The 24,315-nt window shown below is 65.0% G+C and overlaps 4 protein-coding genes across 5 annotated transcripts; 3 read left to right on the top strand and 1 right to left on the bottom strand.

The window, feature by feature from the left end:
• Positions 1–93: 93 nt before the first annotated feature.
• Positions 94–17,262, top strand: ZDHHC5 (zinc finger DHHC-type palmitoyltransferase 5). 2 transcript variants are annotated; one of them, XM_050335898.1, is made up of 13 exons: positions 94–159; positions 4,770–4,896; positions 5,026–6,046; positions 11,262–11,383; positions 11,734–11,891; positions 11,979–12,151; positions 12,255–12,357; positions 12,775–12,866; positions 12,969–13,101; positions 13,509–13,632; positions 14,408–14,520; positions 14,657–15,537; positions 15,959–17,262. In XM_050335898.1, exons 3-13 carry the CDS (start codon positions 5,943–5,945, stop codon positions 16,116–16,118), a joined length of 2,163 nt encoding a protein of 720 aa, XP_050191855.1. In that variant the 5' UTR covers positions 94–159; positions 4,770–4,896; positions 5,026–5,942; the 3' UTR covers positions 16,119–17,262. The 2 variants fall into 2 exon arrangements, with proteins under 2 accessions (XP_050191855.1, XP_050191854.1); XM_050335897.1 differs by having other exon boundaries at positions 4,770–6,046.
• Positions 17,224–19,311, bottom strand: MED19 (mediator complex subunit 19). The gene is made up of 5 exons (XM_050335901.1): positions 19,075–19,311; positions 18,512–18,768; positions 18,341–18,437; positions 18,165–18,259; positions 17,224–18,066 (listed from the first exon to the last, which is right to left on the bottom strand). The coding sequence occupies exons 1-5, from the start codon at positions 19,274–19,276 to the stop codon at positions 18,004–18,006; spliced, it is 714 nt and encodes a 237-aa protein (XP_050191858.1). The 5' UTR covers positions 19,277–19,311; the 3' UTR covers positions 17,224–18,003.
• Positions 19,312–19,494: 183 nt separating this feature from the next.
• On the top strand, positions 19,495–21,587 carry TMX2 (thioredoxin related transmembrane protein 2). The gene is made up of 8 exons (XM_050335900.1): positions 19,495–19,698; positions 19,880–19,940; positions 20,097–20,210; positions 20,465–20,541; positions 20,624–20,730; positions 20,820–20,885; positions 20,984–21,113; positions 21,214–21,587. The coding sequence occupies exons 1-8, from the start codon at positions 19,510–19,512 to the stop codon at positions 21,352–21,354; spliced, it is 885 nt and encodes a 294-aa protein (XP_050191857.1). The 5' UTR covers positions 19,495–19,509; the 3' UTR covers positions 21,355–21,587.
• Positions 21,588–21,716: 129 nt separating this feature from the next.
• On the top strand, positions 21,717–22,892 carry SELENOH (selenoprotein H). The gene is made up of 5 exons (XM_050336030.1): positions 21,717–21,777; positions 22,084–22,236; positions 22,320–22,465; positions 22,539–22,652; positions 22,719–22,892. The coding sequence occupies exons 2-4, from the start codon at positions 22,085–22,087 to the stop codon at positions 22,637–22,639; spliced, it is 399 nt and encodes a 132-aa protein (XP_050191987.1). The 5' UTR covers positions 21,717–21,777; position 22,084; the 3' UTR covers positions 22,640–22,652; positions 22,719–22,892.
• The last annotated feature ends 1,423 nt before the right edge of the window (positions 22,893–24,315 follow it).

Genomic DNA, 24,315 nt, shown 5'->3' on the forward strand with positions numbered 1-24,315 from the left:
GCGCATGCGCGCCGCCGCTCTCGGGGCGGGGCGCGGCGGGGTGGTGGCCAATGGCGGGCGAGCGCGGCGCGCACGCGCGCTGGGGCCGGCCCCGCCCCGCCCGCCCGGAGCCGCCGCCGCCACCGCCGACCGATCCCGGAGCCGCGCGCGGCCCCCCCGGTGAGTCACGTGGGCCGCCAGCACACACACACCGCCCCCCCATCCTCCGCCGCCGCGCCCTCCCCTCCCCGGCCCCGCCGCCGCTCCTCTCGCCGCTCGTCCCGCGGCGGCCGCCCCCGCGCGCCGCTCGGGCCGTGCCCCCGGTGTGTCCCGGCGGCACCCCCAACCCAGCCGCCTCCCGGACGGGCACCAGCCCCTCGCTCCGTCCGCCCGTCCGCGGCCTCAGCCCCCGCCGCGTTCCGCACGGCCGACGCTGCCCGATGGCCGCCGGTGCCTCTGCACGGGAGCGCCGCTTCCTCCTCCTCCTCCCCCTGCCCCGCCGGCAGCGGGCCGTGCTGCGCCGTGCCCCGGGGGCTGGGCCCGGCCGTGCGCCCCGGAGCGGGGCCGGGAGCTCCTCAGGGACGCACTCGCTGCCCCGCACCCGTGCCCGGCCCCGGTGCCCCCGGGAGCACCTTCACCGCCGCGTTCCGCACACCGGCGCCGCCGTCGCGCCTCCGCGGGTTTTTGGGGCGAGTTGGTGCGGCTCCGGCCTGGCCTCTCCACGCCGTTCCCCGACCCCTCCCGCCGGTGCGGGAGGGAGGGGACGGGCTGCCCCCGCGTCCCCCGCGGCTCCGGGGAGTGGTTCCCCCGGACCTGCCGGCTCCTGCCCCGGCGCAGAGCTGCGTCTGGGCGCTCGGGAGACGGGATTCTCTGTACCAGGGTGGATTTGGGGGGTGTAAAGTGCCACCAGAGCCTTGTCTCGATCGGAGCAAGGAGAGCTGATCTTGGAGCCTCTTCCTAGGCTTAATCCAGTTATCACCTTCCTTCCCTCGGGCCCAGGTGCTGCTCTAGCAGACGTTTATTCCCGTTGGATCCCGAGGCCACGAGCCCCGGTCTGGAGATGGAGAGAGGGGTAGTTAGGGGGGGCCTAATGGGGGACCCTGAACTCCCCTGTGAGGGGCCTGTTTGGGAACACTCCCACCTGCAGCTGTGCCCGGCGTGTCCTGGCGCAGTGACAGGAGCCCGGGTCTGTCCGTGCTCACTGTGGGGCCCGGTGGGACACAGCCCCGATGGACCAGCCATGTTTCCTCCTGCCTTGCCCATCTGATGGGGCTAATCCCGCATAAAGCAGCGGGATGGGCTGGGGAAGGAGGGTGGGATCGGTGTAAGCCCCGGGCAGGAGATAAGCACAGAGTGATTCCAGCCTTCTTGCTGTCTGCAGCAGAATATTTGTCCATTTTCCCTGTTCATCCTCCTTGATGCCCTTGTACATCCATCTGGAAGAGAGGAGGGTGTGCAGGATGCAGCAGTTCCACCATGTCCAAATGCACGTTGCTGTGCGTCCTCCTTTGGAATTAGAAGCAAGAAAGTGTCCCAAAAACAGGGCAGTGGTTCCTGTTTGCACACAGGATGGGGACCAGAGGGGAATCTTGTGCTGGGGGGCTGCAGTGGGGCAGGTTTGGGAACATTTCCGCTCTCTCTGATGGATTTTGGAGTCCTAAACGTCAGTGGTAGGTGAGAGCTGGCCGTGCAAGGACAGGGGGAGCAGAAGGAGCTGCACAGGGAAGAGGGAATCTCCTGGTGCCGGGGCTGAGCCCGCGGCAATCTCTGGAACAGCGCCGTGGAACTCCGGGGCGCAGCCGATCAAAACAAAGTGGGAACAGGTAAAGCACATCCCGTCTCCGGCGCAATCCTGGATCTGCCCTCTCTGGGAGTTGCCTCACGTGGAAGGAATTGTTTGTGTGCTTGCCCTGCGCTGTGGGAACTCGGCTGGATCGGGGCAGGTTGGGAGCTGTGGATCCCAGCGGGTGACGCAGGTTTGGGAGCCGGGAAGTGAGGGGGAACTCTGCCCTCCCCGTGCCGTGGGCTCCCATCCCGGGTAGTGGCGGGAGCCCTGTGGTCAATTCCTGGGTGTATTTCCTCCTTCCCGGGCAGGAGTGGAGCGAGGAGCCACAGGGACAGGAGGGAGTGATTAAAGGAAATCCTCAGAAAGGGAGATGAGGGAAACAGGAGCAGCTGCCCTGTGTGAGCAGAGGGAAACCCTGGACTTGAATGCTCCAGGGTTGGCTGAGCAGAGCAGGACTGGGAAAGGGCTGTGAAAGGGGAGTGCTAGGGTGGGAAAATAGGTGGAATTTCTGTGGGAGGGGAAGGGGGAGCGAGCAGTGACAGAGGCACTGGGGGAGGAAGGAGCAGGGCAGGTCTGGAGGAGCAGGAGAGGAATTGCTGGGCTGGAAGTGACAGAGGGAGAGGAATGGGAGGCAAGAGCAGAGCCTGTATGTGTCGCATGGAAGTGACATGAGCTGGGGACTCTTTGGAGCAGGGAATTCTGTGAGTGGCCTTTGGGAATGGGGACAAAGTGTCCAGAGAGACAAAGGGTTTGGGGAGAAGGTGCAGCGAAAGGAAGGGTTGGTAGACCAGAGGTGGGCAGGTTGCAGGGCTGGGAAGGGGGATGGCTGGGGAGGAACATACATGTTTGGGAGAGAATCAGTGGGAATGTGGCCTGAATTGGTGTCATCTGTGGGAATTCAGGGTGGATTTTCCTTGAGTTCTCCTGGGCACCCTGAGGATTGCAGAGCAGAGATTCTGACACGCTGGGCTGGGCTGGGCTTCTGCCCAGGCCTCTGCAGCAGGGCTGGGGGGCTCTGAGGGGGTCTTGCCATGCCATGGGGATCAGGGAGGCATTGCCAGAGCTGTGTGGTGGCTCTGGGAGTCAGGATGGGCTCGGCAGCCTCCTGGTGAGTTGTGGAGTTATTCCGGGCACGAAACAGGGATGCATTTGCATCGGATCTCACTTGGGTGTCACTAATGACAGCGCTTGGGACTTTCCTCCAGCTCAGGTGGCCTGTCCCACGGGTACTTGATTCCATGGGGAGCAGGCTCTGGCACCTCTGCAGGGATCACCCCCTGTGAAGTGCCAGAGCACCTGGATCTTGGGGTGGAAGGGCTGAGGCAGAGCAGGGCCTCGAGGGGAGGGTGGAGATCTCCAGAGGGAGGAATATCAGGGAACACCCCCTTTTGCTTGGCAGGGTCTGTTTGAGCCCAAGGCGTGGCTGTGCCTCCCTGATGGAGCGTTCAAAGGGCTGGGAGCAGATTGCTCCTGCTAAAGCAATCAGCCGTGCTGCCGGCCCTGAACTTGCAACAGCCCATCCCTGGAACTGCTGATAACCCATCCTGGAATTGCTGTCAGCCCCTGTCGCAGGGCTGGGCTCTGTGGGGTGCTGGGCTGTTCCCCAAACCCTGTGGAGGGGCTGGTGCTTTTCCCAGAGCCCGGTGGGCGCAGAGCGGGGCTGGAGAACTGCAGTTCTCCAGGGAGCTCTGTCCCTGCCATGGGAAACAGCTTTCCCTGGTGTCACTGGAGCTGCTGCCAGGTGAAACCAGCACATTCTCTGGGCTGGTCCCTGCATTTCCTCCCCATCCCAAGGGCAGTGAAACCTTGGGGTGGGAAGTTGAGCTCGGGTCCTGCGGGGGACGGGCCGTGGGAGCGGTTCCTGCCTGAGTCAGCTGGGGTGACTGGACCCAGCTCATTGTAACACATCCATGTCATCAAACGTACCTTTTTAGTGTCGGACCGCAGCTCTCCCAGCCTTCAGCCCTGTTTAGTCAGCACCATAGAGTTTCCTGTGTCCATCCCGAAGGAAAAGCTTGGGGAGGCAGGGAAAGCTGGAAGGAGGAAGGCAGGAAGATGCTGGGCTGCATTCGGACCTGGGGAGAGGCAGCGAGGGGAGGGTGGGTGACGAGCAGGATCTGGGGCAATGCGATTGATGGGTGACGGGCTCGTGGTTGTTTGGGGTTTGGGGCAGGTCAGGGCCTCCTGCTCCCATTTCCAGAATGGTTTGGCTTTCCTATTGTCCATGGCACTCCCTCCTGCGTCCTCATCATCAGCCAAGGATGGCACGTTCCCAAGGGCACCTTCAGGCACTTGGGGCTGCCCAGTGAGAAGCCAGCTGTCCTTCACAGAACCATGGCATCCCAGGATGGTTCGGGTTGGAAGGGATCTTGAAGATTGTCCAGTTTCACCCCCTTACTTCCTAGTGGACTCCTCCCACTAGCCCAGGTTGCTCAAGCCCCGTCCAACCTGGCCTTGGACACTTCCAGGGATGGGGCAGCCACAGCTTCTCTGGGCAACCTGTGCCAGGGCCTCCCCACCCTCACAGGGAAGAATTTCCTCCCAATATCCACCTAACCCTGCCCTCTGGTAGTTCAAATCCATTCCCCCTGTCCTGGCACTACAGTTCTTGATAAATCTGGAGCTGCAAAAGCCATGTCCGGTTGGGGGAATGATGCTTTCCATGGGCCTTTCTCATCTCCTACCCTCCAGGGAAGGGGATAAGACTCCTGCATGTCTTTTCCTCCTGTGATCTCCACCCTTGTGTTAAGTCCTGGAGCTTCTGCTCGGCCTCTGCACCTCAGGGAGCTGGTACTCACTGGTGCTGGGATTTGAGCTGGAGCTGCAGGAAGGAATTTGGGGAGGTCCCTCCACTCCTTTGGGGCACAGGGTGGTTTCTTGGGGGGGTCACATATGGGGCAGGGACTGGGGAGCTCACTGGCCCCTCCTTTGGTGTTCCCACATGGCTCTGTCCCTTCTGTCCCTTCTCTTGCCATAGTAATTCCTACTGTTATTTTTTTTCCAGGTGAGCTGTGGTGTGCCAGGCCTCGAGTTTTAATGGTTTTTATGTAGGTTTTTTTTTTTTAAAAAACAAGACAAATGGATGAATGAAGAAGGATTTTTTTGAAAGAAGAGGAGGAAAAAATGGAGAGGTTTGGAACAAACTGAGACCTTCCCTCTGCACTGTCTGGGCCATGGGTGAGACAGACCTGCCCAGCACCACTGCCACCCTTGGGTGTCTGCTGGGGTTGTAAAGGCACTCCCTGAATGCCCCCTTCCAGGTCCCCCCCGTTCACCTGCTGGGAAATGGTTGCTGTTGAGAGGATTTAATGCAATTCCTGTCGATTCGCAACTGCCAAGTGGATACAGAGCCTGTGGAAAGGCCTGAGGGGTCAGGAGAAAGGAGCAAGTAGGAAAACCCACAGTCTGCCAGACCTTCCCCTCCACCCCCCTGGAAAGAAAGGATTTACAGCTCAACCTTGCACCAGCTGTTCCTCGGCTTTAACGGACAAGAGAGAAATAAATAAAATTAAACGGCCACCACCAACCAGCCCCGCATCCCGGTGAAATCAGGGAGAGTGTTCCCGTGACCCCTCCAGCGAGGGGAGGACGGGGAGGAGGAGGAGGCACCGTGAGGAAGCCGAGCAGATTGCTTGGAGACCACCCCCTGCTCCTGTACAGCACCGGGGGCTGCGGCACTGCCGAGGTGGATTAAAAAGGAGAAGTGGCTTCCCCGAGACTCCCAGAGTGGCTTTTTTGCAAGGAGTTTGCTGATCCTGTGCTCTTCCCAGGGTGCTGGCCGGGTGGGAAGCGCCGGGCAAGCCTGGGGAATTCCCTCCCCTGGGAACCTGGCTGCCTGTTTCCTGACGGAGCGAGGCTCGCGAGGACTCCCAGTGTTCCCGCTTCAACGGCTGTTTTAAACCCAAATCCCCTGCTCTGCTCTGGATTTTTGATGGTTTTCAGCCTCCTCTCCTGCACCCACGAGCTCTTGCAGGGCAGGGCGTAGGGTGTGCTCCTCTCCTGGGCCACCAGCTCCAGAGACTTGTCTGGATTATCTGTCCAGGTGGGAGCTTGGCCTGGGAGCGGGCACAGAGGCCGGGAAGGGGTCGGCCCTTGTCCCCCTCCCCTTCTCATCCTGCTCTGACTCCCGTGGGGCCTGGGCTATGCTGCGGGGCGGACCCCCCACCACAGCTCCAACATGCCAGCAGCCTCTGGAAAGAGATTCAAACCCAGCAAGTACGTCCCGGTCTCTGCTGCTGCCATCTTCCTAGTGGGAGCCACCACCCTCTTCTTCGCCTTCACGTGAGTCCCAGCGGCTTGGCCAGAGTCGGGGGGAGTGAGAGGGGGGGACAGAGGACATGGGGAAATAGGGAGAGGTGTTGGTACTTCCTCCCAGAGAGAAGGGGGATGTTGTGCTCCAGGTGGTGGAGTAGCCTGGCGGTCTGTGGAGCAGCAGGACCCGTGTCAGTCAGTCTCCCCCAGCCGGGGGTCCTGGTGAGGCACCGTGTCACCACTCAGCTCCAGATCAGTGGGGCTGGGCACTGGTTTGTGACCTGTGGGTGGAAAACTCAGGGATCATTTTCTCCTGTGGAGCCAGGCGGGGTGGTTTGGTTGGGCCAGGGCAGGATCCGCGGTATTTTTGGAGTTTTGTAATCAATTTGTGAGCCACAGAGGAGAGTTCAGGGAGGAGAACTCTACCCCTTGCACACATCACTGGCTGTCGGTGTCAGCCCTGCCCCAGGCAAACAAGGGTTCAGTGTCCCTGGGAGGACCCAAGGGGGGTGGCCAGTGGGTCACCAGTGCCTTGGGGGTCCACCAGGGTGGGAGATGGTACCGGCTGCTGGAGAGGCCCTGGAGGTGTCCCAGGGCTGCTCTCTCCTGTCGGGCCTCCCTGCCTGGTGCCATGTGCCTCAGTGACGTGCCCTGGGGGTGGTAAGCGGGGGGGGGCAGGACCTGGGGGTGTCGAGGAGGGGGCTGGGCTGCTGTGCTGGCTCTGAGCCCAGGAGAGAGTAGCGGCAGCTGAGGCAGGATGTGCCGGGCAGGAATGGTGTGCCGGGCAGGAAAGCTGGAGCGCGGCAGCCGGACCAACTACCAAACCCTGCAGGGTGTCCCTGGGGTGGGATCTGAGTGGGGATGTGGTTGGGGTCCTGACTGGTGGGAAGGGGATGCACCGTCTGCTGTGGGAAGCCTCTCCTGCTCCCTGGGGTTTTCCTGCTGGGGGTCAGCTGGAGCTGCAGGCAGCTGAAGGTCTGGGTGTGGTGGCTGCTGCCACTCCCTGGAATGGTGGTGGGAAGGTCACTGTGGCTTTGGCACCTGGGAGCCACCGGGCAGTGACAGGGGAACTTGACAACTGAAGGGGAGAGTGGGTTTGGTTCGCACTGTCTGGTTAGGGTGCAGCTGGTGGTGTCACTCAGCACGTGTGGCCGTCCTCTGCCGGGACACCAAGCGGTCACCCAGCTCCCAGGCTCCAGGTTTGGCTGCTCCAGGCTGCCAGACACCTGTGGAAGTTGCTGACTGTGCTCCTGCTCCAGAGGGATGCAGAAGAAGTGGGGGGAGCGGGCCATGTCCTCCAAGCTCTGCGTGACACCCCGTGTGTGACCGGGGAGGGACAGGCTGCCTCTGCAGCCGTGGTTTGGGGGGCTCCCCGGGCAGCTGGACCCCCAAGCCCATCCCGGCCCTGGGCTGTGGCAGCGCCGGGAGCAGCCGCTTATCAGTGCAGGGTGAGAGGCAGCGCTGGAGCCGGCACCGCGGAGCAGGTTTGGCCAGGGCAGGAACACCTGGGCAGGTCGCTGTAATTACAGGTCAGTGGTGTTGTTTAACCTACTTCAGAACATCCGTGAAAGCCTGGGCACAGCATTCCCACGGGGCTCAGCCGGGGGCAGCTGCGCATCCGCCTGGCCCCGGAGTGAGGTGGCAGGGACACAGGCCTGAGGTTTGCTCCCTGCGTGGTTCCAAGGGCCAGGGTGACTTTTGTCCTCCTGGACAAGGACAGCTGGAGCAGCTGCCAGCTGCCCTGCTCGCTGTTGGCATCCCAGCTAAGGCTCATCCTTTGGGAAGTGCAGTGGAAGCTGGGGATGGGTGCTCTGGGAGGCCTCCCCCAGGCAGGGAGCAGCCAGGGCTCGGCACGGCTCTCCAGGCTCCAGCTGTGTTACTTCCAGAGTATCCACTGGCCACCTTTTGGTCTGTGCAGGATTTGTATCTCTGGGCCAAGAACTCTCTTTAATTGATTAATTTAATGAGGAGCTGCTGCCGAGCACGTGGCTGTGGAAATGAGCCGAGGTCGGCTGGGCTGGAGGGGGGGCAGTGGGAGAGGGGATTTTCCTGCCTTTCTCTGGGAAGAGCAGGGGTCCCAGGCTTGGTGGGCTCTCAGACAGGTGTGGATTTAGGATGGAAACTCCCTCATGGGGTCCATTTGTCTATTCCTTCATCGCCCTGCTGGCCAGTCCTGGCTCCTGGTGCGGTTGGTTCTCAGGCTCCCTGTCCCTTCTGGAGCCAGGACACGGACTGGTGCCGTTGGGGAACAGTGCTGTGTGCTCTCCTGGTGGGACCCGAACTTGTAGGAGGGTCAGGGTGAGCAGGGATTGATTGTGTTGGTGCAGGGCCTTGGAGAGCCGGAGGGAGGAGAGGCGTCCTGGGGACGGCTGTGCTGCAGGAAGGGGCAGGGGATGAGGGGCTGTGGAGGGGACAGGGAGCCAGCGGGGAGGGACAGGCTTCTCCGGGCATGACTGGTGGCAAAAAGCCTGTCTTACATCCAGGTGTGACTCAGGGTGCCCGAGGTTCCCAGAGTTCTCTCATGTGCTGCCAGGGACAAGTCCTGACAGCTCTTCTGGCGATGGGCGTGTTGCGTCCCGATCCAATCTGGAGGGGGAACCCGATGAGTGCTGCGGGACATGCATGGCTATGATGGCCAGGAGCCTCCCTCCTCCTCCTCCTGCTCTTCTTCCTTTTCCTCCTCCTGCTCCTGAGGAGCTGGCGCCTGCCCTGCCCGGGGCTGTCCCCGGGGTTGAGGCAGGGCACTCTCTGTCCCGGGAGAGCAAAAGGCAGGAGCACCTCCTGCTCCCGATAAGGAGGTTCCCTCAGGGATGGGTGCCCGGGAGGTGACTCCCTGGCCGTAGGCTCCGTGGGGATTCCTGTGTCCCACAACACAGGGGTCCCTGGGTGCGGGAGAGCCGGGAGGGCAGCAGGGTGCTGGGGAGGAGACCCCGATGTTGTGCTCTTGGCCGGGAATGCTGCACCCCAGTTCTTCCCTCTCTACCTGCCCCAGAGCTTTCCAAGGCAGCTGGATCTTTCCCTGTCTCTCGAGGATCGTATGCTTGGCTTGGCCTGGCTGTTGGCTGTTCCCTGTGCAGGATGGTTGCCCAGCCACGGGCCTTCCTGGCTTCCCTCCATCCCTTTCCAGCAAAGGTTTGGGCTGGGATTTCCCTTCCTGGAGAGAGGAGCTCCTTCCACAGGGTTCCTGGAAGGGCGTTTGCTGCTTTTAGGGCTCCTCTGAGCCCCCTGCCCCTCTCCCTCTGGCAGAGAACAGAGCTGGGGAGCTCAGCTCAGAGATATGGGGTCCTTGGCTCTGGTCTGTTCTTCTGTCTCCGCAACTCCCTGACAGAAAGTTGGAGCCAGGTGGGGCTCGGTCTCTTCTCTCAAGGAACAAGCTCAAGGACAAGATTGCTTCAGATTGCAATTGAGGTTGGATATTAGGGAAAATTTCCTCATGGAAAGGGTTGTTCAGTCCTGGAACAGGCTGTCCAGGGCTGCAGTGAAGTCACAAGCCCACTGACGGTGTTCAAAGAACAACGGTGTGGATGTGGCACTCGGGGACATGGTTCAGTGGTGGCCTTGGCAGTGCTGGGGGAACAGTTGGACTCTGTGATCTTGGAGGGCTTTTCCAACCTGAACACTTCTGCGGTTCCGGGATTCTGTGATTCTTCCCTTGCTCAGGTTGTGGCCTGGTGCTGTCACTCTCCAACACTGCTCTCCGAGGGTTTTGGAGCACGGATTGGAGAGGGCTCCTGCTCTCCAGCCTGTCCCAGCTGTGAAGAATCCTCCTGGCCAGCTTCCAGAGGAGGCAGCAGGGCTGGCAGGGCCGGTGCCAGGCTCGGAGCCGCTCCCCAGCCCGGAGTGGAGCTTGGGGTGACACGCCGGGAGATGCCTTCCCTATACAGAGAGGGGAGGCAGCGCCCAGGGTGCCCGGCAGGGCTCCTGAGGAGCGCGGGTGGAAGGGGCTCTGGTGGGAAGATGGTTTGCAGGAGCAGCCTGGTCCTGTGTGTGGGGCCTGGAGGTGTCCCAGAGGAAGATGAGGAGGAGGAGTGTGCAGGTGGCAGAGCAGGGCTTGGCCCCGCCGTGCTGCTCTCAGCGCTCTCCCGAAGCCAGGGGTCTGCCTTCCCGCTCTCCTCCTGCACTCATTGCTGCACCTGGATGGGGACAGCCTTGGCCTTGGCTTGTGAGAGCTGGTCCCACTGATGATTCCCACCCTCCCCGGGGCACGGAGCCATGCCCGGTGCTGGGAGCGCCCTGCCCGCCTCGCCCTCTGTGCTGCCAGGTGTGTGCCAGGCAGGAGTGTGCCAGGCAGGTTTGTGCCAGGCAGGAGTGCCCACTCCTCCACCCCCTGCCACATCTGCCCTGGCCAGGGTGCCCCCCTGCCCTCCCCTGGGCCCCGGCAGCCCTGCGCTGGGGGCAGAGCCCTGTGCCAAGGCTTTATTCCCAGCTGGAGCCTTGCTGGGGCTCCCAGGGCTGCCTGGCTGGCAGTGGGACCCGTCCCTGCCCAGTGGTGGAGGAAGGGATGGGCCCAGTGCCTGCCCCTTGACCCAACCTGCGGGGGATTACGGCGCTGGCACCATATGTCGCCCTGCCTGCCCAGCCCCACGCTGCTCCGGCCACCCAAATCCATCGGCACTTAGCGCCGCAGGGAGAAGAGAGGGACAGATGCTGCCCTAGATCTGCAGGATTAAATCCCAGCATCAAAGCAGATTAGGGAATTACACTGGCGCCTCCGAGGGGGAAGCCCGCTGTCCTGAGCGTGCTGCCTGCCTGGGGCAGGAGGGAGCAGGGTGATTCTCTCCTGGAGGAGCTGGGTGCTGGTTGGGGTCCTAGCGTCCCACCAGAGCTGTCTCTGGGATGTGAGGGGCAGGAGCAGCCCTGGAGGCGCCGGAGCTGGCACTGGTTTTGTGTCCTCTCACAGGGTCCTCTCTGCGCCCTGTGCAGCTGGTGGGGCACAGGGAGGACAAAGTGCAGGCATTTTCTGGTGTTCTCCCCTGGGTCCCCCCCCATCCCAACCCTGTTCTCACCATGGCTGCTCTGTGTGTCAGTGGGATCCCACATTTCTGTGGGCACGAGGGGTTTTGCTCCCTGGTGGATGATGCCTGGAGCTTGTCCCACTGTGCCCTCAGGGTGCTTCCTGGGCCGGGGTCAGGCTGGGCTGCAGAGGTGGCCCAGGCACAGCTCCAGTTTGGATGTGGGGGGCACTGGGTGGAGCTGTGGGGACAGTGGGGGGTCCCAGGGGGTCTCACTGCTGCTGTGCCCGCAGGTGCCCGGGGCTCAGTCTCTATGTTTCTCCTGTCATCCCCGCCTACAATGCTGTCGTCTTCCTCTTCGTGCTGGCCAACTTCAGCATGGCCACCTTCATGGACCCGGGCATATTCCCACGAGGTGAGTCTGGCTCCAGCCAGTGAGGGTCTTGGGTAGAGCTGCCTCCTTGCACCCTTCCTCTGAGATAAAGGGCATTTCTGGGTCCCAAAGGCTGGTGGAGAGCCCTCCTCGCCCTGCCCAGTCGGATCGGGTGGTGACAGGGACGTCAGCTCTGGGTTCAGCACCCCATGTCGGGTCCCTGGGGCTCAGGTGGTATCGAGGTTCAAGGGCGAGGCTGGGGAGAGCCCCCCAGGCTGTGTTTGGGGGTCCCTGTGCTGGGTGCCAGCAGGGCAATGCTGGGTGCCTCTGGCTCGGGCAGGCAGGGCCTGGCCAGGCCCTGATGCGTGGCCATGCCGGGGTGTTCCCACCAGCTGAGGAGGACGAGGACAAGGAGGACGATTTCCGGGCCCCGCTCTACAAGACGGTGGAGATCAAGGGCATCCAAGTGCGCATGAAGTGGTGCGCGACCTGCCGCTTCTACCGCCCGCCACGCTGCTCCCACTGCAGCGTCTGCGACAACTGCGTGGAGGTGAGGAGCTCCCGGGGCCTGTGCCAGGGCAGGGCAGGGAGCCCCGGCAACACCCCCTCACCATGCCACTCCCCAACACCCCTGCAGGAGTTCGACCACCACTGCCCCTGGGTGAACAACTGCATCGGGCGGCGCAACTACCGCTACTTCTTTCTCTTCCTGCTGTCGCTCACCACGCACATCATGGGGGTCTTTGGCTTCGGGCTGCTCTACGTGCTGTACCAGGTGGAGGAGCTCTCTGGTGTACGCATGGCCGTCACGTATCCTCCCGGCCATGTGGGGACAAGGTGGGGGCCGGGGTGGGGGCCGGGGTTGGCGCGGTGCTGAGCGGGGCTGCGGCTCCTCCTTAGCTGGTTGTGGCAGGATGGTGGTGATGTGCGTGGCCGGGCTGTTCTTCATTCCCGTCGCTGGCCTGACAGGCTTCCACGTGGTGCTCGTGGCCAGGGGCCGCACTACCAACGAACAGGTAGGCCCATGGGGCTATGGAGGGCTGCTGGTCCCGGCGAGGCCACCTACGGATACATTTTGGGGCTCTCCGGAGCAGGGTGAATGTGGATGGGCTGGATTAAGGCTGGGAGGCCCCTGAGCTGGAGGGGCAGAGCACAGGTTGTCTGAGGGGCAGCCTGGGGTTGGGGGTGCTGCCAGAGGATGGAGGCAGGTGGGCACTTCTGGGGGGCAGGAGGCAAGATCAGGGAGACCTTGGGCACTCCAGGGTATAGTCGACCACTTAAACAGGGACCAGGATGAGGGAGAGGATCTCTGAGTATCTCTGTCCTTGGAGATTGTCCTGAGGCTGCTGGACAGACCCTGGCATGTCTGGCTGGGTCGAGCCCCCTGCGGTCCCTGCCTACCCCGAGGCCTGTGACACTCCTTTACCCCGCAGGTAACGGGCAAGTTCCGTGGGGGTGTCAACCCTTTCACCAACGGTTGCTGTAAGAACGTCAGTCGGGTGCTCTGCAGCTCCCCAGCCCCCAGGTGAGCCCAAGCAGCGCAGATACCCCTGGCCCTCATCACACCCAGCCCTGGCATCCCCAGAGAAGCCACCAGGCCGTGATCTTCCTCCCGCCTCCTCCCCAGGTACCTCGGGCGCCCGAAGGCCGAACAGACGGTGCTGGTGAGACCCCCCTTCCTGCGGCCCGAGGTGTCGGATGGTCAGATCACCGTCAAGATCATGGACAACGGTATCCAGACAGAGCTGAAGAGGACGAAGGTGAGGAAGGTGGGGACCAGCGCTGCCCACACTAGGGCCCTCCACGGAGCCCAGGGGTGCGAGCCTGCATCCGTGAGTAGAGAACCGAGTGAGCCTGGTCACATCCCTCGTCCCGCTCCGTGTTGTCTTGTTCTTTGTCCCCACGAGACAAAACCCACATCCCTCCCATGTGGCAGCGGCCACATGAGGCTTCGCCGTTCTTGGTCCCATCCTTCCCTGCACAGCACCCTTTGGAGGTCCCCCCTCCTTGGCACTTCCAGCACCCAGGGCACGCGGCAGCCCCAAGAGCGCAGTCTGTTGGATGGCCCAGGAGCACAGCAAGAGCCCCCACCACTGCCCGCTCCCTGCCCACTCGGGGGGCTGAAGCCTCGGCCCCCTCTGACCCCCCCTGCACTTTGTCTCTGCAGTCCAAGGGGAGCCTGGAAGTGACGGAGAGCCAGTCTGCTGACGCCGAGCCGCCACCCCCACCTAAGCCCGACCTCAGCCGCTACACGGGCCTGAGGACACACTTAACCCTGGCCACCACCGAGGGTAAGGAGGGCACCAGGGCCCCGGCAGCCGCTGGGAAGGGAGCCCAGGGCTGTGCCAGGCAGGCCAGGAGCCAGGGCCATAGGTGGCTTTAACAGGCTGCAGGGCAGACCCGGAGCACACCAGCACCACCGCACTCCCCGGGCCGCTGTGTGCAGCCCCTCGTGCTTGGAGAAGCCTGTGAGATGCTGACAGCCGGAGGGCCGAGCCGGCGCAGCGCTGTCCGGAGCCGTGGGGAGCTGTGCCTTGCAGCCACTGCGCCGCCGGGACGGAGGAGGCAAAGCGGTGGCGGGCTCGGCTCGGCGGCACAGCACGTCTTGGCCGGCTCCTGCCTGGGCTTGGCCAGAGGTGGGATGTGACGGGCAGAGCCTGTGGCAGCTGCTTCCCACAGTGGCTGGGGACCCCACAGCTCTCCCGGCCCCGGCTGGGCTGCACTGCCTGGCCCCGCTGCCCACCAAAGGCTGCAGTGTGTGTGTCCCTGGGGGGAGTGCCCCAGCAACCCCGTGCAGTGCACCCCCCCAGGGTGTCACCCAGCCGGGGCTGCTGCAGGGGCGTGGAAGTGCCAGCTCCACACACGTGGCTGTGGGGACACCCCTTCATCCTGCTCTGTCTCTCCTGCCCCTCTGCCCCTTCCCTCCAGCCCATCCTTCCCTCCCCGGACTGTCCGCCCCAGGCTCGAGCCGGTTTTTGGGCAGGGAAGGCAGGGCTGGGCGCGTTCCTTCCCTGCAGCCCCGGGGAGCTGCTGTCCCCCTGAGTGTTCCCCTCTCTCCCGGTGCAGACAGCAGCCTGCTAGGCAAGGACAGCCCCCCAACTCCCACCATGTACAAGTACCGGCCTGGCTACAGCAGCAGCAGCAGCTCGGCAGCCCTGCCCCACTCCACCAGCGCCAAGGTAAGGCCAGGCCCGGTGTGGAGGACCAGCCCCAAGGGGGTGGTGTTCCTGGTGTGGGGAGGGTTTGGGATGGGTGTCCAGAGCTCTGCAGGGACCCTGTTGTTATTCCATGGCTGACTGCTGTCCTGCCCCTCAGCTGAGCCGAGTGAACAGCCTGAAGGAGCCCAACTCCATCTGTGAGAGCGGCCACAAGCCCAGCTACCGCTCGGAGCCAAGCCTGGAGCCCGAGAGCTTCCGCTCACCCACTTTTGGCAAGAGCTTCCACTTTGACCCCCTGTCCAGCGGCTCCCGCTCCTCCAGCCTCAAGTCGGCGCAGGGCACGGGCTTCGAGACGGGCCACCTGCAGTCCATCCGCTCCGAGGGCACCACCTCCACCTCCTACAAGAGCCTGGTGAACCAGACGCGCAACGGCAGCCTCTCGTATGACAGCCTGCTCACGCCCTCCGACAGCCCCGACTTCGAGTCGGTGCAGGCGGGCCCGGAGCCCGACCCGCCCATGGGCTACACCTCGCCCTTCCTGTCAGCCCGCATCGCCCAGCAGCGAGAGACCGACCTGCACGGCCGCTTCGCCAGCGCCGCCTCCCCCAAGCACGCGGCGCCCCGCGAGCCCTCGCCTGTGCGCTATGACAATCTCTCCCGTCACATCGTGGCCTCCATCCAGGAGCGGGAGAAGCTGCTGCAGCAGCCACCGACCCCGGGCCGGGAGGAGGATGCAGGGCTGGTGGACTCGGGCATCCAGTCAATGCCAGGCTCCAGCAACGCCCCCCGCACCAGCTCCTCCTCGGACGATTCGAAGCGCTCACCCCTGGGCAAGAACCCCCTCACCCGCCCGGCCCTGCCCCGCTTCGGGAAGCCTGAGCCCCCCCCGGCGCTGCGAGTGCGCTCACTGGGCTCTCCCGACCAGCCCGCCACCCCCCACCTGGGCAAATCCGTGTCTTACAGCAGCCAAAAATCAGCCTTGCAGGCTGGCGGCCCTGAGACGGAGGAGGTGGCCTTGCAGCCCTTACTGGCACCAAAGTGAGTATGGCACAAGGCACAGCAGGGTCTGTGGGATGGGACTCTCACTCGTCAGGGAGGTGGCTGCTCAGTGCCCCCGTGCCCAGTGCCGCTCCAACTCCCTGGGGCAGCAAAATGCGGAGAGATGCTGAAGGTTGCCTGAGGAAAGGCAAAGGATATCCTCCTCCCAGAACTAGAGCTGGTGCCCCCCACTCCTCTTTGGTCACCCCATGGGAGCTGGAGTGGGCTGTGAGTGCTGGAGGTCCCTTGGGAGGGCAAGGGAAGTCCTCCTCCTCCTCCTCCCAGAACAGTTGGTTCCCCCCACACCTCCACAGGCCCCTCGGGGACTGGGGTGGGCTGGGGGTCCCTGGGGAGGGCAGGGCTGTGGCTGAGGTGAGCCATCCCCGCTCCTGACCCCGTGTCCGTCCTCTCTTCCCCGCAGGGACGAGGTGCAGATGAGAACAGCCTACAGCAAGTCCAATGGGCAGCCCAAGAGCCTGGGCTCAGCCCCACCGGGCCCGATGCCCCTCAGCAGCCCCACCCGCGGCAGCGTCAAGAAGGTGTCGGGCGTGGGGGGCACCACCTACGAGATCTCGGTATGAGGGGCAGAGCCGCTCCCCCCTCCCCTCCTCCCCGGTGGCCCCCAGGGACGCGCTGCTGGACGCTTGTGGACTCCAGGGGAAGCCGGGCAGGGGCACAGCCCAGCGGCCGCCCTGCCCTTCCCCTTCTCCACCCCTTGGCCTGTGGGGGCTGGCACACACCCTCGGGGGGGCTCTGGGGGGAAGGGGGGGGCTGCAGCCCTGGCACTGCCTCGGCTGCACCAGCCACTTGTGGGCCTTGTGCAATCACCCGCTCGCCTGGCGTGGTAGGAACGGATTGTTTTTAAACCAGAATACTTTTTTTTATTATTATTGTTACGGATTCTATTTTTTTTCTCTTTCCGAGTTACCAGGTGTGTGTATATATAAATATCTATATATATAAATATAAGTATTAAAAAAAAAAAAAAAAAAAAAGAAGCAGAAATTATATATCTTACCCAGAGAGAAACTGCCCGCTCTCTGCCCGGGGGTCTCAGCCCCCCAACCTGGTCTCCATCCCCAAAGGAGGGATGTGGGGTTTCCAGTGCAGGTCCTGGGCATCACTGTCCTACCCCCAGCAGGGTTACAGGGCTGTGGGGTGCCAGGTGCCCCTCTGGTGCCCTGTCCCAAGGTCTCAGATGCTCTCCCCCCAGTCCGTCATGTGTGCAGCCTCCAGCCCCCCAGGGGGCCCACAGACAAGGTAGGACGGGGGCAGCCCCCTCCCACACCCCCAGCCTCTCATGGACTCCAGCTTCCCCCACCCACGGTTTTTGTTCTTTCTCCTTTTCCCTGAGGGCTGTGGTCGGGGGTGGGGATGTTGTGAGTGTTGGTTTTGTTGCCTTTGTTTTTTGTTAATGATTCCAATGGAGTTTCTCGCTGCCACAGGGGTGTTTTAATTTCCATTTGCTTGGGGAAGAGGCAGGTCCGTGGGGCACATCCCCAGAAAGCAATATTTTCTCATCACATGCCAAAAAAAAAACCCGCAGCCAAGGAGCCCCATGCTCCCCATCCCCTGCCCTGCCTGGGCAAAGCCGTGGCCCTGCAGGCACTACTGGACTCTTTCTCTACGGCAACAGCTCCTGTGGCCCCGCAGAGCCACGCCAGGGTTTTTTATTATTATCAGCCATTTTAAAGACGAGGAATAAAAGGATATTTAATGAGCTGCCCCAGGGCCGTGCGTTTGCTTTGTTTGGCGTCCAGGGACGGAGGAACTCCTGTTCCTCGGGGTCTCAGCCTTCCCCATTCTGAGCGGGGAGAGGAAAGAGGGGACTGGGGAGAGGCAAGCCCAGCCGTGTTCTGGGCTGCTTTTGGGGCAAACTGCTCCCACGAAAGGTAAGGATTTTCCAGGCATGGGGAAAGCTGCTCCAGGGAAGGCGTGGCAGGTGCTAGTGAGGCTCGAGATCCGGAGGAGGGCTGTGACTGTGGCTGGAGATCCCGGTGCCCGCGGCAGCTGCCACCTCCGCGCAGGACATGGTGCCTCTCCAGGGGTCCCTCCCATCCTCAGCAGGCCTGGGATGTGAAGGCCAGAGCAGGACAAGGCCAAAGCCAAGGTAGGAGCCAGGCTGAGAGCCAGGGCAGGAGCTCAGGGTGGTGCTGACTGTGCACAGTCCAGGGACCCCTTGCTCAGGGCTGCTCCCCACACCGTGCTGGCCAAGGGTCGTGGCAGCCCTCAGTTCAGAGGGCCGAAAAGCAGGCCCCGACACTCTGGGGTCTTTAGGTACAAAAGCCCGAGGTCAGCACCCCCAGAGTTTGTGCCTCTGGTCCCAGGTGGCTGTGGGGGTGTCCCCTCTGCCAGGGGGTGGACAGGCCAGCCCTGCGCCCCTGCCCAGGGTTACACAGGGCCAAGCCCCTCGGGATCAGCTGGGGCCATTGGCCGGGGGGTCCCCGGGGAGGTGCCGGGGTGGTCTCATCGCAAGCTGCTGCTGGCCTGGGAGCTGCCCACACCCGGGTGCTCCGGGCTGTGCCGGTTCTGCGGAGGAAAGACAGACTTGAGGCCCTGAGAGCTGCTGGGCAGTAGCCCCCTGGGGAACGCGGGCAGGGAACTGGACTCCGGCCCTCCCTACCCACCTTCTTTTTCTTCTTCTCTTTCTTCTTCCTCTTCCGCTCTGGATCCTCCTCTTTTTTCTTCTTTTTCTTCTTGTGGTCGGAGTCTGAGGGGGTTTCTGGGAAAGTGGCAGCGCCAGATGAGCCGAAGCTCCGGCACCACTGGGGGGGGGGGCTGGCTGTGACAGCCCGTTCGTTACCTGGGGGGACGGGGTCCTGCGTGCGGCTTTGCTTGTGCTTGTGCTTATTCTTCTTCTTGGGGGGCTGGATGTGCATCAGCCGACACTGCTCGGGCAGCTGGGGACAGAGGGGGACGGTCAGGCCGCGCCAGCCCCTCCCACCCCCCTCCCAACTGCCGGTCCCGGGCTCACTGGGCCGGCGTGCAGGCGGAACCCGGTCAGCATGGCCCCCGTGAGGGGCGTGAAGGAGCTGCCGCAGATGGGCGGCTTCTCGATGAGCGAGCGCAGGCTGCTGCTGTCGTGGGAGCCGGGCAGGTCGATCATGCCGGGCAGGTCGGGGAGGAAGTTGCTGAGCTTCTCCTTCACCTTCTTCCCGCAGAACTTGTTGTAGGCGTGCTCCAGGTTGTAGTGCGTGATCAGGTTGGTGCTGCCCGTCAGCTCCGTGGTGCCTGGGCGGCGGCGCGAGGGGATAGCGAGAGGGGAACCGGCCCGCCGGGGCACCGGGACCGCTCGGCCTCGCTCCCCACCCCTGCCAAAGCCCTGGGATCCCCCTGCCCTGCCCCGGCCCCGTGACCCCGGCCCCTCCGCCCACCCCAGCCCGGGATCCCCGTGCCCTGCCCCCAACCCCGGGGACCCTCCTGCCGCCCGGCCCGTCCCCTGCGCGCGCCCGTTGCTCGGTCGAGCCGTCAGTTCACCCCGCGACCGCGCCGATTAACCGAGGGCGGCCCACGCCCTGCCCCGCGGCCCGCCCGCACCTGGCAGCTCCCGCAGCAGGTAGAAGGGGCCGGTGGTGGTCTTGCGGGCCGCGTCCTCGCCCGGCTGCGGCGCGGCGGCGGCAGCAGCGGCGGGCGGCGGCGCGGTCCCGGCGCCCGGCGGCTTGGCAGGCCCGAAGCCGAGCGCGGCGGCGGCGGCGGGCGGCGGATCGGCCGCGCCGAACAGCGCCGAGAAGTTCTCCATCTTCCCAGCGTGCCCCGCGCGGGGCCGCCCCGCCCCGCCATGGGCACAGCGCCGGCCCCGCCCCTGCGGCCGTTGCTAAAGGAGACTCATCCCGCCCTCCTGATTGGCGGCCTCTCCTTCTCTGTCCCTCCTCATTGGCCCGCGGCGCAGGGGAGCGCCCGGCGCGCCGCTCGCCATTGGCCGGTTCCGCGAGGCCCCGCCGCCCGCGGGGCAGCGGGCGGGGCGCGGGGAAGATGGCGGTGGTGGCGCCGCTGCTGGCGCTGCTGTGGGCCCTGCCGGGGCTGTGCCGCTGGCTCGCGCGGCCCTACTACCCACTGTCCGCGCTGCTCGCCGCCGCCTTCCTCATCGTGCGCAAGGTCCCGCCGCTCTGCCGTGGGCTGCCCTCGCAGCGGGAGGATGGCAACCCCTGCGACTTTGACTGGGTGAGGCGGCGCGACCTGTCCCGCACCCCCTTGCTCCCCTCCTGCCCTCGCAGCCCCCTGGCCCGGCTGAGGGAGGGCGTGCCCCGTAGCCCCCGTTGTTGCGCTGCCGGTCCAGCAGGCCTCCGGGCACTGGCCGGGCCTGGCAGGAGCGCAGGCTCACGCTGTCCCCTTTCTGTGCCAGCGGGAGGTGGAGATCCTCATGTTCCTCAGCGCCATCGTCATGATGAAGAACCGGCGCTCCAGTGAGTCGAGGGAGCACAGGGGGCTGCTTATGGGGCTTATGGAGCGGAGTGGGATGGAGTCTGGAGCACCAGATCCAGCCCTCCCTCAGGATCCCCCCCAGCCCTTTCGGTGGGGGATCTGGGTCCCATCCCTTCATCCCTGCATCCCGTCTGCAGTCACCGTGGAGCAGCACATCGGGAACATCTTCATGTTCAGCAAAGTGGCCAACGCCATCCTGTTCTTCCGCCTTGACATCCGCATGGGGCTGCTCTACCTCACGCTCTGCATAGGTGAGCCCTGCTGGGGCAGCTCTGGGGCAGCCCTGGAGCCCCCAGTCCAGCCTGTGCCCTGCCTGTGCCCCCGGGAGAGCCCCTTCCTGCCCCCGGGTGACCCTCATGGCCACAGTTGGCTGTGGGTGTGCAGAGTGAGTGTCCTTGGGGAGGACATCTCCCTGCCCCAGACTCGCTGTGTCCTGGTTCTGGAGCAGAGGAGCCCTGTCCCAGCCCCAGCCTGGCTCTGTGGGCTCAGGGTGCTGTCCCTGCAGTGTTCCTGATGACCTGCAAACCCCCCCTGTACATGGGCCCCGAGTACATAAAGTACTTCAGCGACAAAACCATCGATGTGAGTATCTCCCCATCTCTGGGGGTCTCGGGGGGCTCTGCCTTCCTCCCCCCCCCACCCTGAGCCCCTGCCCCGATGGCAGGAGGAGCTGGAGAGGGACAAGCGGGTGACGTGGATCGTGGAGTTTTTCGCCAACTGGTCCAGTGAGTGCCAGTCCTTCGCCCCCATCTTTGCTGACCTCTCTCTCAAGTGAGTGGTGCCCACCAGGGCCTTGGGGGGTTGCAGGGGCTGTGGTCCCCCATGTCCCCCCCCCCAGCTCTTTGTGCCCTCCTGCCCAGGTACAATTGCCAGGGGCTGCAGTTTGGGAAGGTGGACGTGGGCCGGTACACGGATGTCAGCACCAGGTGTGGGGGACATGGCCTGGCCCACCCCAGGGTGGCCCCTGGGACCCCCTGGCCCCCTTGGGCTGCCCGGGGCTCACTGTGGGCCTGTCCTGCCACAGGTACAAGGTCAGCACCTCGCCCCTCACCAAGCAGCTGCCCACCCTCATCCTGTTCCAGGGGGGCACAGAGATCATGCGGCGGCCCCAGATCGACAAGAAGGGCCGGGCCGTGTCCTGGACCTTCTCCGAGGTGGGTGGGACCTTCCTGCCCTTTGCCTGGGAAGGGAGGGGGGCCGTGGGGGTCCCTGGGCCCCCACGGGGGGGACGCTGACGCTGCCTCTGGGCCACAGGAGAACGTGATCCGGGAGTTCAACCTCAACGAGCTCTATCAGAAGGCCAAGAAGCAGTCGAAGCCGCGAGAGGAGGGGCCCGAGGAGGCCCCGCCCGCAGCCGCCGAGCATGCGGAGGGGGAGACCAAGAAGGACAAGTAGAAGTTGCCCTGCGCTGTCGCCCATCACCACACCGCCATCGCGCTGGTGGCACCGGCCTCGCCCGGCCCTGCCCGGCGCCGATCTCCGTGGGGGTCGGTCCCGGCCGAGCCCCGGGAGAGTGGCGGGGCCCTCCGGCCCGGTGCAGGCAGGGCGGTAGGAGGGGCCCCGCCTCGGTTGTAACGCTCGCTCTCATCGCTGACAATAAACGGTCCGTGCGGTGCCCGTGTCCCGTGTCCCGTGTCCCGTGTCCCGTGTCCCGTGTCCCGGTCCGTTCGGGGTGGGGGGGGTGGGGGCTTGCTGACGAGGGCGGGGCCTAGGCGGACGCTCGGTGCTCTGATTGGCTGATGCGGGCGGAGCCACTGAGGCCCTTCCGGCCACGCCCCGTCCCGGCGGCGCGCGCTCCCGGCACGTGGCCAGCGGCAGGTAGGGCCTGTTCTCCGCTTTCCCCGGGAACCCCTCCTTTCCTTTCTCCCTCCCTTTCCCACCCACACGCCGTGGCGGCATCCCTAGATGCAGCACCCCACAGCAGCATCCCAGCGGGAACTCCCCTTTTCCCCCATGGCGCATCGCCGGGGACCGACCCTTCCTGACCCCATTCCGAAGCAGCGTCCGCGTGGGCGGGGGATAGCGGGGTCCTTGGGGTGCCTTCCCACCCCCCAGCGGGATCCCCGGGACCCCGCTCCCCACGATGAGACCTCAGCGTAGCCCCCTCCGCCCCGGCTCTCGCAGGATGGCTCCCCGCGGCAGGAAGCGCGGGGCCCGGCAGTCCGCGGCGGCCGAGGCATCGGAACCGGCGGAAGCCCCGCAGAAGCGGGTGCGGACCCAGGCCCAGGACGAGGGCAGCTCGGGGGGCACCGGCCCCCGCGTCGTCATCGAGCACTGGTGAGCTGCCCCAGTGCCGGGTGGGGGGTAGGGGGAGGCCCTCGGGGTGCCCCCCGGGACGCTGACCCCCGTTGTCCCCACAGCAAGAGCTGACGGGTGTACGGCCGCAACGCGGCGGCGGTGAGCGAGGCCCTGCGCGGGGCCATCGCCCACCTCGCCGTGGACATCAACCCCCGGCCGCCGCGCAGGAACAGCTTCGAGGTGTCCCTGGTGAAGGAGGACGGCAGCAGTAAGTGCTGGCCCGGGACGGGAGCGGCGGGGGCTCCCCGGCCCCCCTGACCCGGCCCCCTTTCCCTCCCCAGCCGTGGAACTGTGGAGCGGCATCGGGAAGGGGCCTCCCCGCAAACTGAAGTTTCCCCAGCCGGAGACCGTGGTGGAAGCCCTGAAGAGCAGCTTGGCATAGGGGCGTTGGCCAGGTGAGCGGGGATGCGATGGGATGGGATGGATAGGATGCAATGGGACCAACTCCCCTCTCCCCACAGCCCAGCCAGGACCAGCACCCATGGCACGAGCATCCATGAAGAGGCGAGACCAAGTGGGGGGCACTGCCAGCCCCAGTCCCGTCCCTGACGCTGCAGCTCTGCCACAGCCGGACCCCTGGCTCCCCTCACACCCCCTTGTCCCCCCAGTCTCCAATAAAGCCCTGCACCCCACAATACAGCTCCAGACTTTTATTCCAATGATGCAGAGGCCAGGGGATACAGCCCCGAGCACAGGCAGTGGCGGGGGACAGAGCCAGCCCCCCCTAGGTGAGGACATCCACCTCCTCATCTGATTCGGAGGAGGGACAGGGCCAGAGGCAGACTGTGCCCACTGGCAGGAACGGCTCCACTGTGCCCACATCCACCTCCTCCTCCTTCTCGGGGTCACTTCTCGGGAATGCCTGCCCACAGCCCTGCTGGGCACATCCTGCTGCCTCCAGGCTGCACTGGAGCTCTGCTGAGGTGGGGACTGTCTGCTTCCCAGTTCACCCACATCCCGGGGGGGCTGTGCTCCTGTCAATCCCCCATGGCCCACTGGCACCGTGGGAGAGGCAGGGGGGGGCTGCATGTCCCGCACCACCTCCCAGCACCCCCTGCTCTCCACCTTCCGCAGCCTCACCCGCCTGATGGGGCTGAGGTGTGTCGGCCCTGGAGAGCGTGGCTGCCCCTGGGGGGACACCCCAGTGCTCCCAGGGGGGATGCTGGTGCCACTGGGCACAGCCCTGTGGAGTGGCATGGTGGGGGAGCCCTGCTGGGGGGAGCACAGGCAGGAGCGGTTGAGCTGCCTCTGGGGTCCCAGCCTCACCAGGCGTCCCCCCTGGAGCTGCAGCGCCTCCAGCTCGGTGATGCGGAGGCGCCGGGCGGCTGCCAGCACCTCCTGCACCTCCTCCTGCTCCACCTCCAGCTCGGCTGTGTAGAAGAAGCGCACGAGCTTGCGCAGCACCCCAATCTTCAGCCCCGCCAGCTCCAGCACCACCCTGCAGCCCCGGGGGGGCAGCTCTGGGCCCAGGTGCTCCATGAAGAAAGGGCTGCAGACGGAGAGGACGCTGCAGTGGGCTACCACTGCCTCGCCTGCAAAGCAATGGCGGCTGTCACTGCCCTGTAGCCCCTCCTCCTCGCCCTGATCCCCCCGGGGGATGGGGGTCGCAGGGACCCCCGCGGTCGGTGCTGCCCGCTCGCTGCTCACCCTCGGCCCGCAGCACCACGTCGCAGAACACGTCCGCCCGCTGCTGCTGCTGGTGGAGGAGCTGGAAGGCCGCGCGCAGCAGGCGGGTGCTGCGGTACCGCAGTGGCGGGGCCGCCGGCGCGGAGCCCATGGGCGGCCTGCGGGGACACGCGGCGCGGCACCGGTGACTCGGCCCGAGCCCGGGCGCGGACGGGGAAGGGGAAGGGGCGGCAGCGACCGGGGCCGGCACCGCCCGCCGCCTCGCGCCCGCCGCCTCGCGTGGCGCCGCCGCCTCGCCCCGCCGCGCCCACCAGCCAATCGGCGCCCGCCCCGCGCGCCCCCCGACCAATGGCGGAAGGGGCCAACGGGGCCATGGCGGCTCTGAGGGAGACGCGGCGGGAGCGGCCCCGGGAGCGGCGAGCGGGGTATGCG

Source organism: Myiozetetes cayanensis, unplaced genomic scaffold (genome assembly GCF_022539395.1).
Source record: "Myiozetetes cayanensis isolate MyiCay16 unplaced genomic scaffold, myiCay2020 scf6-25, whole genome shotgun sequence".
NCBI classification, from domain to species: Eukaryota; Metazoa; Chordata; class Aves; order Passeriformes; family Tyrannidae; genus Myiozetetes; species Myiozetetes cayanensis.